This window comes from Gopherus flavomarginatus, chromosome 1, assembly GCF_025201925.1.
Source record: "Gopherus flavomarginatus isolate rGopFla2 chromosome 1, rGopFla2.mat.asm, whole genome shotgun sequence".
Classification (NCBI taxonomy): domain Eukaryota; kingdom Metazoa; phylum Chordata; order Testudines; family Testudinidae; genus Gopherus; species Gopherus flavomarginatus.
In genome coordinates, this window is record NC_066617.1 from 6,153,774 (window position 1) to 6,171,172 (window position 17,399).

A 17,399-nucleotide genomic window follows, 5' to 3' on the forward strand; every position below is an offset into this window, starting at 1 on the left:
ACAGTCCCAAGTGACAGCTGACAAGAGGCTGAAATATGGCTGATCTGCATAGATTTATGGCCCAAAATGTGAAACAAAAAATCAAACCAGGCGTTATTGTTTTGCACCAGAGCAGAGCCATAAACCATCCTCGGGGACTTTCTTTCGCTGACTCAGGTCTGTTCAACTTCATGCGTCATCCTTCCCTCCCCAAGAAACTGTCAAATCAGCGGTGCCCGGATTCACTTGGCCCTGTGTGAAAACGCACCAGCCTGGTGTTGTGCTGACAGCAATGGAGAAATTCTTAGCTCTAAGCGCTTAGAAAGGTAATTAAAGAAAACCATTAATGCAGCTCTGTGCAAGGTTTAATTTTACTCCAGGTACAGTAATGGGAATGACTCAGCCATGTATATCCTGGCACAGCGTTTTCAGGTGGTGAGGTAACCAGTCCGTGTCATCAGGAGGAGTTGGAGTGAGAGCCTGTTTGATACACACAGAGCCAAAGTTCCTAGATTTAATCTCCAACTGCCCTTACCCCAACCCTCCACCCATCTTTTTAAAGCAGTCCTCACAAGGTAAAAATTATAACCTAAAACCTCCAAATTCCTTGTTGGTTACTAATAACACCCCAGATTGTTCAAACTGGCTGGTTTTTAAAACCTAATTTACTTTGCAGCATGCCTCTGCGGTATTGCTAACTCCAAATCATCCATCAGACCCCGGACATCTTCAGATGGGCTCAAACATCCTGAGATTTCGAAAAAGAATAAATGTGGGGTTCTTTTTATTTTGTCTTCTGAGGTCGGAGACTTCAGAGTTCATCCCCCCCCTGTGGTTTTTCTCTGCAGCCAGGAGGGCTGGAAATTTACTTTTTTTGTTTAATGAAAGCTGAGACTTTCAGATAGCAACATGATTCCAGCAATCAAAGGCCTTAAGAAACACACACACCACACCCCCGAGTTCCCACCCTAATTGCACAACTCTTGATAACACTGCAAGAGTTGGCAATGCTGCATCTGCAGTTACTTTACTCTTTTTTGCTTTTTCTCAGCTGGGATACTGAGTCTGGAATGGTAAATTTCATGTTCTTTCTCAGACCAGTTTCACATCCTGGTTCTCAGGCACTGACTGGCATAATGCTGATCCATTTCAGTGCCCAGTCCCGCCGGGGACGATTGACGTATAAATGTACTTTACATTCAAAGGAATATAAAAACATTTCACAATGAGCTTTGTGCCAGTTGGACAACATCTCTGCTTAGGCCACTTCTCCTTTATTAAAGAAAAGGCTAAACAGGATTTCAGATTACAGCAAAGCAGAAGTCATCCCAGCCAAATGCAGCCCTGATACAGCAAAAATCCCTGTCATACAATTGCCTCCCAAAAGTCTCTGCAGCAGGGACTTTTAGTAAAAAATTCTCACTGGCTCAGCTGACTTGGCGGTAACATCATCGGGACTATTTTGCTAAAATCCCCATGACTGTACAGTGTCCACAAAAGGAAACTCTCCTTTAGCTCACGCCAAGGGCACCAGAACAGAGGGACCAGGGGGCCATGCTAGCCATAAGTGTGAATGATGGGGAGTGAGGGGGCAGAGAGGAGCGAATGGAGGTGGGGCCTCAGGGGGTGGGGCCACGGTTCGGGTGCATGTGCGCCCCCCCCATACCTTAGGGGGCTTCTGCCACTCCTGGCTCAGGTGCCAGGGCCCTGAGATTTTGGAGCTGGACAGTCTGTGGCCAGCATCGGGGCATCTGTGAAGCCCCAGACAGCAGTGGAGGTGTCTGAGCCCAACTACATTCATAATAAAGAATGACTGAAGAGAAATACAGAGAGATGGAATTACATTTATTTTAAAAGTTTCCTAAGCTTTAAAAAATCCCCTTGGGCTGCTTTGTCTTAGGCTCTCAATGGCTCGAGCCCCAGAATTTCGGAAGTCAGCAGCCTCCTAGCCCTGTAGTGATTCTCTCATTAACACAGTTCAATTACAAAATAAAGTTCTACGTCTCAGATCGCTTTTCAGGCCCTGCGTGAAGCGATGGCCTTTGCAGCGAAATGAAGAACTGAAACTTATTTGTACCCATTTTGTATGAAATATCCTTCTGCTACATCCTAAATGCGGCTGTGTCTTAGACGCAGGAATGTACACATCACAACCTGCATCAGGTTTGCTTAAAAAATCAGTTGTTGATTCTTTACTGATTTTCTAACCCATTTCAAGGTGCAGCGTCTGTCTTTATCCTGTTGCAAAAACACTTTCCCTGATTTTGGAAAGTTCAGAGGTACTGTTTGCCAAGAAACGCTCATGTGTCCCACTCCCTTACCCCAGTTTTACACCCGTGTAACCCCATTGACTTCACTGGAGTGCCTCTGCTGTAGACTGGTGTATATTGAGAGGATACTCAGGCTCTGTTTATGGGTTTCCTCGAGGGCTAAATGCAGAAGTGATGGGCAGGGACACGTAGGTTAGAGGAGTTGTAATAATCTGCGACCACAACAGACCTCATGGCTGTCAGGTGCCGTGCACACTACCACCATGTAGACTTTGCAGTTGTCAGCAGGCATGAAACTCAAGTTATTCTGCTCCATTAACAAGGGAGGCTAATTGTTAGCAGCCATATGCACAGCAAACATGCCTAAATTGCAGCAGAATCATCATCTGCAATGTAGTGATGCAGATGGCAGAGACAGCAGGGCTAGAACACCAGACTGGGACCTGTATTCTTTGCACACTGTTACTCCATATTTAAGATGATGGTAGCTTTGGTCCCCATGTAAAACTTCCAGGAGAGGAATTTGGCTCATGGGTCTCCCAGTGGCCAATCTCTTGTGTAGAAGAGCACTCTAAATAGCAAATTATCCTGGGGATAGCCGGTGGCTCTCTGGCAGCTGAAATGAATGGGGAATCTGTGGAAGCATGTGAGGATCAAAAGAGGGTGATCTCTTACTTCAGGCATGCCCGGGCACTGCCAGGAGTTGCCATTTATTGCCAGTCATGGTGAAGTTTGATGTTCTTAAAGCCCTAGCTCCTAGAGGCCTGTGATTAAGTGAGAATCGCATCTGTTGTTCTTCTTTTTTTTAAGTACATTTCTCACCTTGGTCATGGTTGGAGAATAAAACTTGCAGACATGACCCCCAGATGCTCAGAAATCAGAAGAATAAAGACTCTGTATTATTTTTAATGATTTTTAAGCCAACCTCGTGACTTTTTTGAGCCTGAGGCATGATTTGTTGAACACTTAGGATTGGGGATACCAAGGCAATTCCATAGCCCCCTCACTGTATCGGGGTGACCACTGCTCCTGTTAGACTGTAAGTGTCACAGCGCAGGGATGGTCTCTGCCTGTGTCTTGTACAGCAATGGTTCTCAACCAGGGGTACACGTAGTGACTGGCAGGGACATGTAGGGCAGCAGAGGAGAAGCAGGAAGAAGGAGGGGGAGAGAGAAGAAGCGGAGAAGGGGGCAGACGAAGGGGGAGAGATCTTCCAGTGGGTACATCAACTCATCCAGATATTTGCCTAGTCTTACAACAGGCTACATGAAATGCACTAGCGAAGTCAGTACAGACTAACATTTCATACAGACAGTGACTCGTTTCTCCTGCTCTATCTATCATGCACTGAAATATAAGTACAGTATTTATATTCAAATCCATTTATTTTACAGCAGGGTGGATTTGATTTAAATCACTAGTCAGGAAGACTCCATTTAATCATGGTTTTCTACACAGAAGTGCATTCTTGTTGGTTGTTATAACCTTAATACATATTCTTCACAACTCAGAGATTTTAGAAGGTACACACGATACATTTTTAACCAGTGATTTATTTTGAAAACTCTTCAGATTAGTTTTACAGCTATATCAGAAAATGAACGATTGTTTGGTTATTTCATTTACCAAAGGTAATTGAAGCAGATATTTATGAAGTCATTGGAAGGCTAACTATCTCCAATTCAACAGGTTAAACATCAATATTTGGAGGATTTTCCTGCCATGCTGCATTAGGAGGAGAACATCACCAGACAGACGTTTAAATTGTTTTAACTAAAACAACAACTTTAAATATTCTGGATTTTTTCTACAACAGCAAACATAATATTTTAACAAAACAAGCATATGTCCCTCACTTCTCATATTTATCTCCAGACTTCTCCTTGTCCAGATCTATTCTGCCCCCAACAATCTTCTATTCATTGAACTTTTTAAAATTTTGCACTTTTAAGAGAAAGATAAGGGATTGACTCTGTGTACACAGATTTTCTGAGGAACAATACGATTGAGGTCTGTTATTTCTCACCTCTGTATATTATTTATTTTAAAAGATTTTTGCTGTTAACAAGCATGTTACCTCTGGAGACACAAACGCACAGTTTGAGAACTGCAAAACTAAGCATGTCTGATGGTCTCCTCTAGACTGAGCACTGAGTCCCATTGGATAGATAGAAAGATTAACCTAAATAATCTATACAGAAGCCCCTGGAACCCCATAAAATTGAGTCCCTAATCCATGAACTATTGAAACTCATTTACAAAACTTTTCTTAAACATGACATGAATATATTGTCTCATACTATAGAATTAGAATGTATAATCCCTATTCCATGATGAGATATCTTTGAGCTAACGTATCTTAATTAAAACTATCTTTAGCTAGGTTTTTTCCTTAAAAAGCATTTTATCAAAAAAAATCCAATTTAAATAAAAAAATCCAGGACATCTTTGTATGTTATGTCTGATTTTGTAAGCAAGTCATTTTTAAGTGAGGTGAAACTTGGGGTACACAGACTCCTGAAAGGTTGAGAACCACTGCTGTCCAGCTGCCCCGAGATCGCAGTACACATAGGCAGGTAGAGTTCTGGGCAAAGTGGATTCACAGACTCCAGTGGGGTTCTCCTTTTCCAGCAGAGCTGGTCTGGCACGGGGAACCCCTTCTCCTGGACCAGCAGAACTAGAACTAGAACTAGAACTAGAACTTCCCCACTCTTCTAGGTCCATGCCCTCCCCCACCCGGGAAGGGGACGCTGCCCCTTTAAGACCTGCCCCCCCCACGGGTCAGGGGCGGGGCGGGGCTCCCCTCGCAGGTGTTGCCAGATGAGATTGATACAGAGCGTTCTGAGCGGGGAGGGGCCGCGGCGAGAGTGGAGTGACGGGGGAGAGAGACCAATAGAGAGGCAGGCTGCGGGGTCGCCGGCCAATGGGCGGGCGAGGTGGGCGGGGCAAGGCTGAGGTCTGCCAGCTGGCGCTGGTGGTCGGGGTCGGTCGGTGGCTGCGGCTGGCCAGGGCGGCCGCGGCTCCCATGAGCCGGCGGTGAGTGAGCGGGCCCGGGGCCATGCCCAGGCGGCTGGCGGGGCCCCCCGTGGGTCCCCACGGGGAGGATTTCTCCTTCGTGAGCCCGCTGGTGAAGTACCTGCTCTTCTTCTTCAACCTGCTCTTCTGGGTGCGTGGGGGCGAGAACCGGGCCGGGGGGCAGCCGGGGGGGCGGGCCTCGGGGGGGGCACCTGAGGCAGGGGACGGGCAGCCAGGGGGGCGGGCCTCGGGGGGGCACCTGAGGCAGGGGACGAGAACCGGGCCGGGGGGCAGCCGGGGGGGGGGGCGGGCCTCGGGGGGGGCACCTGAGGCAGGGGACGGGCAGCCAGGGGGGCGGGCCTCGGGGGGGGGCACCTGAGGCAGGGGGCGAGAACCGGGCCGGGGGGCAGCCGGGGGGGCGGGCCTCGGGGGGGCACCTGAGGCAGGGGACGAGAACCGGGCCGGGGGGCAAGCAGGGGGGCACCTGAGGAAGGGGGTGGGTAGCCGAGGGGCACAGGGACAGCCAGCCCCATCCCTTGGCAGAGTGTGGGGGGCATGGGGGGCGATTCCCCTGTCTGGTGCATGGGGGGCCGGCAGGGCATGGGGCTCCCAGGGTTTTGCTATGCCTGGGGAGCCTGGCGGGGATGAACCGTCAGGTCAGAGGTGTGTGGGGATCTGGAGGGGAGGGCCGTGAGACGGTCCATGGGTGGAGAAAAATGACCCCATAAAATCCAACCCAGCTAATGTTCTCTTCATCCCAGCTCTGCACAGGGCTTGCTGCTCTTTAAGGAGCACGGTCAGTTTCTCTTTATCCATGTAATGGAGGAAGCACTCCGTTTTTCCCTCTTTCTTCCCCTCTCTCTTTGCCTGCTCATTAATTTTGGCGGGGGGGGGGGGAGAGGGACATGATATTTTTATTCCTAACAAAATCAGGAGCTGAGATCTGTCCAGACCAAAGTTGTACATGTAAAAAAACCCTTCCCTGGGCTTCTGAAAAGAAAACCAAAAGAAGGGGAAAACTCTCATTTACTTCACCTGCACCTGAAAGGGGACTGGCTTCACTTTTGCTGTTGTGTTCAAATGTTAAAATCCAGGAAACCAGAAACAAAATGCATTTCTAGTTTCAGTAGGTTTCATAAAACTGTCTGTCTCCCCCACTCCCTCCAACACAGGTGCAAGTATGGTAAAGGTTGTCTCTAACCTACATTGTGAGATGTATCACTTTAAGAAGGGAGTGGTGCTTAGACTATCCGAAAGGTCACTGGATAGTGATCACAGTTCCTTCAACCTGGATACAGTTCTAAAGACAGCAACTCTAGCCTGGTATGAACTTGGCTGAGAATTGGGGAACAGCAGATAATGCTACACTTAAAGGGGCCTATTTGTAGTTTTGGTGGTTGTTTAGACTTTGATTATTGTGTGAAATCAGTCAAAAGCGATGGGGGGGACGTGCAAAAGAAATGTCTCACTTGCTCCGAGTAGTTGGAAAGAAATGTGCTTCATGGACCTTCAGCCGCCATCAGCAGTGGTGTCATGTCAGGGTATGTTGTCCTTTTGGATAAACAGCCTAATGTAAATTTGGACATGTTTTGTCTCTGTTGGTGTTTGTTGCTCTATGCATTTCTATTACACAGGGACCTGTGTGGTGCTGCATTGCTTGAGACTGTGGAATGGGGTTGCCAGTCAGCTATTGGGTGACTTCCACCCATATCTCATATACTCATCTGGCTTCTTTTTTTTTCCCTCAGAAAAGATCTTTTAATCAAGGGAGGTAAGAGGGAGGTAAAAAACAATAAGTACCCCTGTTCTCCTTGCCCTTCAAAGCCTGTAGAATTTACTGAGACATTGATGTTAAAAATCACACATCCTTTTGGCTTTTCTTAAACCCACTATGGAGCTTTATTCCTGTCTTACACAGTCAGTTTCCACTTCTGCTTTCTGTGGGTTTTCTTGAGACTGGCAGGCCAGAGAGAGATCCTTTATTTTTAAAGGAAAATGCAATTGCTGCGCGGCAGCATTGGGGACACTCCTTTGAATATTTTTAAATTGACTGTATTTCCAGTTGATGTTGGCTGTTTTGATATTAGTAGTAACTTTACTCCAGTTAGTACAGTGAAGTGATATCTTGGGGTAAAAAGAAGATGCTTTTAGAGCTTAGAATGACTATACATTAGGAGTGTATGCCCAGACCTACCCTGTAGGCACCGTCAGGTTGGCTGGCTATTTCCAGTGCTGCTGAGTGAATTTGTTGCCATGTATAACATCCTTTGCAGTTCAGCTCTCTTTTTCCCAGGTTCGTGTAGTTCAGACAAGTGTTCAGAGCTTACTGGAGTTGCCGTCGTCAGAATATCTTTGCTAGGGGAGCACAGTGTCCGAGAAGGGCTAGACACAGGCCAGAGAACAAATCAGAGCAGATCTTCCTATCTGGTCAGCCCTGTAAACAACTCCCTGGTGAGATGTGCCTTCCCCAATGAACTAATGAACCTTACAGCTGTGCCCAGCATACATGGGGCGCGGTTGCTGATTGTCTCCAGCAATGTCCTTCATCTTATCTGGCAAGTCTTTGTTCCCTGAACTGAACATCAGGTTGTCAGTCTCCGCAAGTAGCATTGTGTAGAGAAGACTTGGAGATAAAAGAATTCCTGTAAACTGGCTGGGGCTTCAGAGGAACACTTTTTTGATCTGCATGCCAGTGAGGGGATCTTGTGCTAGCAATGCGCGCTCGTGCAAGTACTGTGGTGCTAGTGAAAAGGGTTTGCATAGCTGCCGAACAGAGACCGTGTGGACAATGGCAGCCTTCCCACAGCCTCCTGCCCGTGTTCTCCAACCATGTCCAGGGCCACCTTGGAGTAAAAGCAGTTCAGTCTCCGTGGTACATTGGTTCCTTGTTGCCTCTCCTGAGATTGTTGGTTAGATAGGTGACTTTTTGTGGGGTGGCCGCCTGCCCCTTGGAAATGGGGCTGAGATCCCATCTCCTTTCCCAGTGGCCTCCCAAATCCATTGGTGGTTGGCTTTCTCTGCCTGTCTTCATTCTGCATTGCCCTGTGCAGCACCTGTCCCCTCTGAATATTATGGTGTTATCTCCCTGTAAAATCCCAAGAAGAAGAGGAAGCATAAAATATAGTAGTTCCACAAGTTAATCTCGTACATCTGAATGGACTTGGGCCAGCTCAGTGTAAAAGTGAAATTGACTGACTTCTAGCACAGATAAATGTACAGCTGTAAATACCTACTGGGTTACCCATTTTTCCTCCCCCCTACGCACTTCGAACCCTCCCTTGGCCAATGATGATTTCTTTAATAGCTGAGATCCTTAGAGTGGTCCTCTGACTGGGAAGCAGGACCTCACAAGGTTGTAACTTGCCAGGAACTGCCCCAAAGCTCCTGTACTTCCAGTCTAGCAGAATCCTCTGCTTCTAGCTTTCTTGCCTTGATCTGTTTGTATTGGCCCCCTCTTCAGTGAGCATCTACATCGCTGTCTAGTGGTCAGAGCTGGGGGGCCTGGGAGTCAGGTGATATTCCTGGGTTTGCTACTGGACTCCTAGGCCTTGCCTACACAAGAAGGGGTTTGCTGGTATACCAGCAAAAGGGCTTGCATCCCCCAATATAACTGCCTCTACACAGGGTTTTGCCAGCATGACTGTATTCTGTAGAGGTGTATTTATTATTCTGTTCACACTTCGAACCAACATAGCTATTCCAGCTCTAAATACACCTGGCACAGGCCACAGTAGGTCACTTTCCCTGCCTGTAAAACAGGGATTTGACTCCAAGGTTGAAGATTAACTAATTGTCCCTTGCAAAGAACACAGAATTCTGCCAGGAGGTGCAACGAGGTCAAATGAGGCTCGCTCTGATAAAGGCTCCAGACCCAGCCTAGCCAGGGGGACGTCTGCCACCCTTGTGGGTGCAGCTTTGGCATGATCGGGGCCAGAGGGAACCTGCTGCCCGAGAGAATAGTGCATGGAGGAGGCAGTTTCTTTCCTCTTCTTGTTATAAGGCACGTCCCTGTGCGATGCTTGCTGCTTCGTCTGGTCTGGTGGGCTCTCACCCCGATGCTTCTCTCCGGCCTGATCGCACTGGATCTAGAGACAGGAACGGTGGCGGCAAAACGTCCAGGCTCAGTATTGTAGTGGGAGGAGGGAGCCAGCAATGTGTTTGCCCTTCCCCTTCATAAAGGGGAACCAGTGTCCCTCGGGGGGGCTCCTTTCAGAGCCCCCCCAGCCCTGCCCCTTGGTTAGCTGGCACTGCTGCTGTAAATGGGCACAGCAATTCCTGGTCAGAAGTACAAACGCATTCCAAATGCATGTGTGGGAGCCCCCCCGCCCCCTTCTGCCCTCTTGTAATGCTGCAGAAATGCCAGGGGCTGGAGTGGCGCAGAGCAGGCCATGGGCCAGGATGAGCATTGCAGATCTCGCCACCGGCCTTCTGAATTCATGCAGCCCTGTGGAGTCTGTCCTCGCTGCATGCCTCAGAGAATGATGGGAATTCGGGGGCCGTTGACTGGTGGGGATGGAAAATGTCTGATTCGGGGGATGGCAAAAACCGGGGGGGGGGGGGGGATGCTTCAAAAGCCCCACCCCAAAAGAAATGCTATCAGCATGTTTCTAAGCAGAGACCTGCCAGGCTGGGCCAGCCGTGCCAGGGCTTCCTGTGCTGCTTGCACGCACCGTAATTACTGCTGCCTCTGTTATCCAATTACCTGCCTGGCACTTTCCTTTGCAGCTCCTCTAATCCGGTCAGTCGTTGGCGTGATTGTTTTTATTTGGCTTGCCTGGGGAAGAGGGAGAGCAGACACTTCCCCCCACTCCCCCGCATGCCCATTGCAAATAGCACAGGTAGGAAGTAAAGAGTTAAATCAGGCTGGGTGGGTTCAGAGGTTAAGCCAAGGGGCACGGCAGGGGGATACATTCATTGGGGGAAGCCGTCCCATACCAGCGGAACTGCCCCATGGAGCAGGGCTCTGGTGTGTAACGACTCCTTGATTCTCAGCAGAGGCGGGCAGAGCCCTGTCCTTGTGTGGAAACCCCGGCTTGTGTTCCCTGCTGGGCCGCTAATTGAATTATAATCCCTCTGGCCGCCCAACGGAGAGGGTGCGCCCCAGCCTCGGGATGCAGATTACAGCACTTTATATAGCTAATGAGCAGCGCTGGCAGCTGAGCAGAGGAGCGTAATGAGCTCGGGGAAGAGACAGGGCCCCTGGAGGAACGTGCTGGGAATGGGGTGATTCCCACGGGTGTGACTCGCTTTTCGCTGACTTTGTAATAAGAGACACTGACTGGGTGGCTTTGATTTTAACTTCCACGGGAAGGAGCTTTACTTGTGGTGCAGTGAATATTAATGCAGCTGAGTTCTGGTTTACCCCCAGCCGCACACACAATTCCTGCCCAGTCCTGGGCCCCCCACCCCCATTGCAGTCCCATCCAGGCACTACTGGCAGTTTGAGGAAGAAGGACCCGCTGTCTTGTGACCAGACCCCGTTGGGGAAGTGCTGCCAGCTGAATGCAGTTAAAGAAAGGCAGAAGCAGGAGAGGGAAGCATCTGTATAGAATTCCCCTTGCAGAATCTAGCTGCAGAATCTTCCGGATATTGCGGGGAGGTGCGGGGACTTGGATGCAGGGGCGGCTCTAGGGTTTTTGATGCCCCAAGCACGGTAAGCAGGCTGCCTTCGGCGGTTTGCCTGTAGAGGGTTCGCTGGTCCTGCGGCTTCGGTGGACCTCCTGTAGGCGTGCCTGCGGGAGGTCCACCGTAACTGCTGGACCAGCAGACCCTCCGCAGGCAATCTGCCAAGGGCAGCCTGCCTGCCACCCTCGCGGCGCCGGCAGAGCGCTCCCTGTGGCTTGCTGCCCCAAACACACACTTGGCGTGCTGGGGCCTGGAGCCGCCCCTGCTTGGATGGAGTTTGTAAAACTTAGGGGCCTGTGTTAAATAGGAAAAATTCCCAGTTTCTTTTGCCCCCAACCCACGCCAAGTCCTGTGTGTAGAGATGTCACTCTGCTGAGAGCAGAGTATCGAGGGTAGCCGTGTTAGTCTATATCCACAAGAACAACAAGGAGTCCGGTGGTACCTTAAAGACTAACAAATTTATTTGGGCATAAGTTTTCATGGATAAAACACCCACTTCTTCAGATGCATGGAGTGAAAACTACAGCTGCAGGCATTATACAATGACACATGAAGAGAAGGGAATTACCTCACAAGTGGAGAACCAGTGCTGACAGGGCCAATTCGATCAGGGTGGATGTAGTCCACTCCCAATAATAGATGAGGAGGTGTCAATTCCAGGAGAGGCAAAGCTGCTTTTGTAATGAGCCAGCCACTCCCAGCCCCTATTCAAGTCCAGATTAATGGTGTTAAATTTGCAAACGAATTTTAGTTCTGCAGTTTCTCTGACGTCTGTTTCTGAAGGTTTTTTGTTCAAGAAAAGTGACTTTTCAATCTGTTAGGCCTGGTCCACACTACAGTGTTAAATCGATTTAACGCTGTACCCGTCCACACTACAAGGCACTTTAAATCTATTTTAAGGGCTCTTAAAATCGATTTCTGTACTCCTCCCCAACGAGGGCAGTAACCCTAAAATCGATATTACTATATCGATTTAGGGTTAGTGTGGACGGAAATCGAAGTTATTGGTCTCATTCTTTTACTGAGCTACCCAGAGTGCACCGCTTTGGAAATCGATGGTAGCCTAGGACCATGGACGCACACCACCGAATTAATGTGCCCTAGTGTGGACGCGTAAAATTGATTTTATAAAACCAGTCTTATAAAACCGGTTTTAATTTCGATTTTATGCTGTAGTGTAGACGTGGCCTTATAGAATGTCCAGGGAGGTTGAAGTGTTCACCTTCTGGCTTTTGTATGTTACCACTCCTGATGTCTGATTTGTGTAGCTAATCAGTCACCATCTGCCTTGCAGATTTAGGTGCTTGGAAGAGCAAACCCAGGCGAGAAAATTGCATGCAAAGGATTGACCCTGGCTTAGTGCCGAGTTACAGCAGTAAGGGGAGAAGTTAGGGACTGATTCCCAGACGGTGCCCCCAGCTCCTATGGACTTCAGCTCCTGTGACCTGCCTTTGGGTATTGCTTTCTGAGCAGGTCACAGTAGGTCTGTCTACACCGCAATAAAAGATCAGCGGAAGCGAATCTCCTGACTTGGCCTCACAGGGCTCAGGCTTCAGGGCTAAAACAGCAATGTAGAAGTTGGGGCTTGCACTGGAGCCCGGGCTGAGAAACCTTGCGAGAGTAGAAAGTCTCCGATCCCAGGCTCCAGCCTGAGCCCAAATCTCTACTCTGCCTTTTTAGCCCTGCAAACCTGAGTCAGTTGACCTGGTCTGAGTCGCTGTGGGGTTTTTTTTTCTTTACAGTGTAGACATACTCTGTGGTCCATGCATCCCTGGGCGGGCGGGCAGGAGATGGAGAAGTGTGTGAAATTATCTCATCCAGCGGCTGAGGCTTCATATAAAAGAAAGAACCACCCGAACTCTACAGAGTGGCTGTATTTTTGTATATTGCAACCAACAAAAACTTTCTCCCCAAATGCTCTGAATGTTTAATTGTCTATTGTTTCCTGCGATCCTAGATGTCCACCTTGGGATTCCATTTTTCCAGTGCGTTAGCACGTCAGAGTCCTTGGGGCTGTACAGACACCTAGAAAGATACCCAGGAGCTTACGAACTTTACTGGACAAAACAGACTTGCAGAAATAGGCAGGCACCATACACAAACGTTGTCTGAGGGGGTGTTAAGGCATGTCTAAACTGTGGGGTTTGGTTTTTGTGTCTCACACCCCTGCCCCCTTTACTGGCGAATAACATCCATAGATTTGGGGGGAAGCAGGGTAGAGAGGAGAAGCAAAATCATACAAGTCACTTTCGAAAACGTTTACCTTGGTGTCCTCGATGTCTGTCTGCACGGCCAACTCCTAACTTCCTAAAGGGACTTGATTTTTCCCAGCACTTTCCTCTGTAAAGGAATGTTTATGCTGCAGCTCGCAGCGAGCTACCTGGCCCAGCTAAGCAGACGCACGTTTCTGGGGTTCGAAATAGCCGTGTGGATGTTGGAGCTCCAGCAGAGACTCCTGAGCTGCCCAAGTTCAAGCCCACCAACCCCTTAGGCTTAGTTCAGTGGCTAACCTTAGTCTCCGCTGAAGCTGCAGCATCCACGCAGCTAATTTTAGTGTGTTTAACATAAGTGGGGCTGAGATTACAGACGTGTCCTCAGGTGTCTTAAACTTCCCAATCCTCCAAAATCACTAGCTTGCTTGACAATCTCAGCCACTGACTTATTTTTCTTTAGATAAACTTCCCCATGGCACACTGTCAGAAGGTGGCTTTTCAGAATTTTAAACCCCGGGTCGGCTGACAGTACCACGGCTCTCCTGATTGCAGGTGGGGGCAGTGGGGCATGCCTGTCCCCTAAAAATAATTACAGATAGAGCCGTGTTGCTGAATAGCCCACATTCAGCACTGGCTTTACCGAAGCTGCTGCTCCCGGATGATAACAAGTTCCCCCGCTCTTTTGGGATGACTTTAAGCACTGGAAAGAGGCTGCACATGTAACTTACATTACTGCCTCCATGGAAGACGTCTTTGTAACCCCTGTAATTTCAGTCTGTTCAAAATATTGGCAAAGAAAACGAATCCTCTAAGGCAGCAGTTCTCAAACTTTACTAACCTGAGGACCTCCATTTTGATTTAAAATTTTTCGTGGACCCCCAACCTGACTTCTAATTTTCCCTGGGGGTGTTCAACCCCCGCTTGGCTCCAGACCCTGCCACCACTCCACCTCTTCCCCAAGGCCCCTCCCCCACTCCACCTCCTGCACTTTCTCCACCCCTGACCCTCCTCTTCCCGCCTCCTCCCCCAAGCTTGCCCCATCCCACTCCTCCCACTCCCTTTCAGCACCTCCTGCACACCCTGGAACAGCTGTTCTGCAGCATGCAGGAGGCCCTGGGAGGGAGAAGGAGTTGATCAGTGGGGCCGGCAGCTTCGGACATGACTTATGGCCCCCCTGGAGCCGGACGTGACTCGCAGACCCCTTGGTGTACCCTCATGGACTCCCAGGGGCCCGCGGACCCCAGTCTGAGAACCGCCATGCTAAGGAGACGCTTTAGGAAATAGAACGGTGGTTTTAGGGGGGAGATGGCAAAGGGGGCTGTCAGTAGCATAATGCCCAGCACATTAAAATCTTGTAAAGGATTTTACCAAAAAATGCTGGGTGAATTTCAGTCCCTGCAGAAGACCAGCATATGATGTCTATATATCCCTTAAGCCCCTCTTTGTTTGCCAAAAGAACAAGGAGTACTCGTGGCACCTTAGAGACTAACAGATTTATTTGGGCATAAGCTTTTGTGGGCTCACACCCACTTCATCGGATGTTTGCAGTGTTCCGTAAGCACGAATGCTTGTCTGTCTCGCTGACAAAAGTTGGTGCAGTAAAAGATGTTTCCCTCATCCGCCCTGTGTCTCTCTTGAGCATAGTGGAGGTAAAGTGACACACAGGAGACCGTGCATTAGGTATCCATGGGGATGGATTTGATTCATTATAAGTATAAAAGCTCTCATGAAATGAGGAGGAAATGCATGAGAGTGTTAAAGGCGTGCACCCGCACAAGAGCAGGCAGCTAGAGAATGCAGCCTATACAATGAAACTGACCTGGTTTGGTCTAGTTTAATGCTGAATATGGCATGAAACGCCCCTAGCAAAGTAAATCAGGCTTTGCTAAAATGTTGTTTTAATAATCTAGCCAAGGGAAGGACACCTTGTGGAAGGACTCGTATTTAGGTGGTGTCGCTTTAAAATCGAAAGCATGGACTGCCCCGAGCGCTCACACCACAATGTTCTCTTTCTCCTGCTGTGCGAAGGCTGCTGTTGGATTTGTCTCCCCAGCACAGATCTTTCCTCTTCTGAGAGCCATTGTGCGGGCTGAATCGCTCTGGCTGCCTTCTGAAAAGCCCTGGCATGCGTGTTTGCCTGCTGCTTCCCTTCCACCACCTCCAGACTAGTTCCTTGTGTTTTTGTCTTCTCTCCGGTTTATAAACGCTCTGTGTGTCGGGGCTGCCTGATATTCCCCAGCAGCTGCAGCAGCCTGCACCCGGGTTCTGGAGCTGGGTTGTGGTGTTCACGGGTGCAGTGGGGGAGGGAAGGGGTGCCCCACAGAGGTGCTGGGCCCTCAGGCGGTGCCAGGGTTCCTTTGGTCTGAGAGCATTGCATCCTGGATGTGCTCCGAGCGTGAGGCGGGCGTGCAGCGTGCCAGCACTAGTGAGCCAGGGAGCACGTAGTGTAAAACGCAATGCCCTGGGGGGTAAAATTGGTCTGAGTGGGACAAAGAGAGAGTGCTACTGGAAAAAGAAAATCTTGTTTCATACAGGATGAAATGAAACTGCAGCTGGAATTCCTGCTGCAGCTTGGATGCTGTCCTGGCCTCACTCTGGCTGTTTTTCCGGCCTTTCCAAGCTCCCTGCTAGGCCTGGAGATGCTCATAGCTCCATCCCCTAGGGAAGAGGTCAAGTCCCGTTGGGGATAGGGCTCTGCCTGACCACACTCTCTCTCTCTCTCTCTCTCTCTAAACAGGTACCGGTTCCTTTCAGCCACTAGAGCGGGGACAGCTCTAAACTCACGCCGTGTGGGCCATTTTCCTTTTCAGCTCTTGCGTTTCTCTCCTGCCCGCTCCTCTTTGGCCAAGAGACTCCAGCCTGGGGCTGCTGTGCCCCTTTGGAGGTCTCCCAAGGGGAGCAGGGCCCCATCCCATGGTCTTCAAGGATGCAGTCAGGCCATCGCTGATTCTTAGCTGGGAGCCTTTTGGTGCATGCAGTGCACCTGGGCGTCAGACCCTGCTGACTTTGGAGGAAGCAGGGTCACCCAGAGGATTCAGGGGGCCTGGGGCAAAGCAGGGGGAGCTGCGGTGCTTGTACTAACCCGGCGGCAGTCTGGGTCTTCGGCAGCACTGAAGAGCCCCCTGCTGCAGAAATGCTGCAGAAGACCCGCACCGCCGCCAGGCCAGGGCTCGCGGGGGGCCTGGGGCAAATTGCCCCACTTGTCTCCCCCCGGGCGGCCCTGGGGGGAAGCGGAGGGGACTGTGCCACTAGCTGCCTGCGCACCCCACCTCGCTTGTCTCCCCTAGGAGAGTTCGTGAAGTGCCTCCGAGTTGCTGCCATTAGCTCCATTCACTTCACTGGCCCTGGGTGTGATCCGCCCTATGACTCCTGTGCCAGCACCTGGTGTCTCATGGCTTATCCCTCTCATGGCCTGTGGGCCCATCTGGGGCTGGAGACGTACGTGGGTTCCTGCACTGAGGTCAGCAAGGGCCATCAGGGCCTCCGAGCCTTGTTGCTTTGTCAGCGGGTTTGGCTAGAGGTGGCCGGCGAGGAAAGAGAATGGAAGATAAAGGGCGCCCGGGCATGGTCGCACCGCAGCAGGCTGGCAGAAGCATCTGCAGTTCAGGCTGGGTAGCTGAGCCCGTGATCCGTCACTCAGCCATGTCTGTATTGGAGCATTAAAGCAGGAACCGTGTGCATGGCTGGGGCGGGGGCTGAGTTATTTACATACATTTAAATATTGTCACTTGTCCCTTGTGTAACTTTGCATCACTCCAGGGGAGTTGGGATTTCTTCTGACCTGGGTTCAGGTAGCTCCACTACTACGGGAGGTGTCTGGTACGGGGTAGGCGCAGGACAGCCTTCCCCGGCGTTTTAACCCCCATCTGCCCCAGGCCTGCTCTCTGCAGGGTTAGCTGCTGAAGCACCCGTGGATGCTGATGCAGATGAAGGCAATAGGGGATTTTTAGGGAGGGGAACGGCCTGTCGCAGATACAGCCCACAGTGTGACTTGCGTGAGGAAATGAGTGGCAGTCTTGAGGCACAGGGAGCTCTCAGCATCTGTGGGTCTGTGTAAAGGGCTCTAATGATCAAGCACTGTGGGGCTCTGCATTTTTTTTCTATCAGGAAACTGCTTCTACTTGGAGGTCTCCAACTGATTCTTTCCCCCCTTTGCCTCCCCTGTCGTGTGAAAATTCAGCTGTTCTCTTTGCCTCGCGCACGATCCCAAGTAACCTGCCGTCTGAACCTAGCTAACGCTTCAATCGATTTGATTATTCACTTCTATTTAATAGCCCAACGTTCTGCATTGCATCCT

The 17,399-nt window shown here is 50.1% G+C and overlaps 1 protein-coding gene across 3 annotated transcripts in view; it reads left to right on the plus strand.

The window, feature by feature from the left end:
* Positions 1–5,194: 5,194 nt before the first annotated feature.
* Positions 5,195–17,399, plus strand: part of TSPAN33 (tetraspanin 33) — a 39,972-nt gene continuing 27,767 nt past the window's right edge. The window contains exon 1 of one of the 3 annotated variants that reach the window (XM_050937008.1): positions 5,195–5,285. Coding sequence is in view for 2 of the 3 variants with exons in the window: in XM_050937006.1 (XP_050792963.1) it covers positions 5,308–5,415 (108 nt within the window). In the remaining variant the exon portion in view is untranslated. Of the gene's footprint in view, positions 5,416–17,399 lie in introns of all 3 variants that reach the window. The other 2 variants (XM_050937006.1, XM_050937007.1) reach the window with 2 other exon arrangements.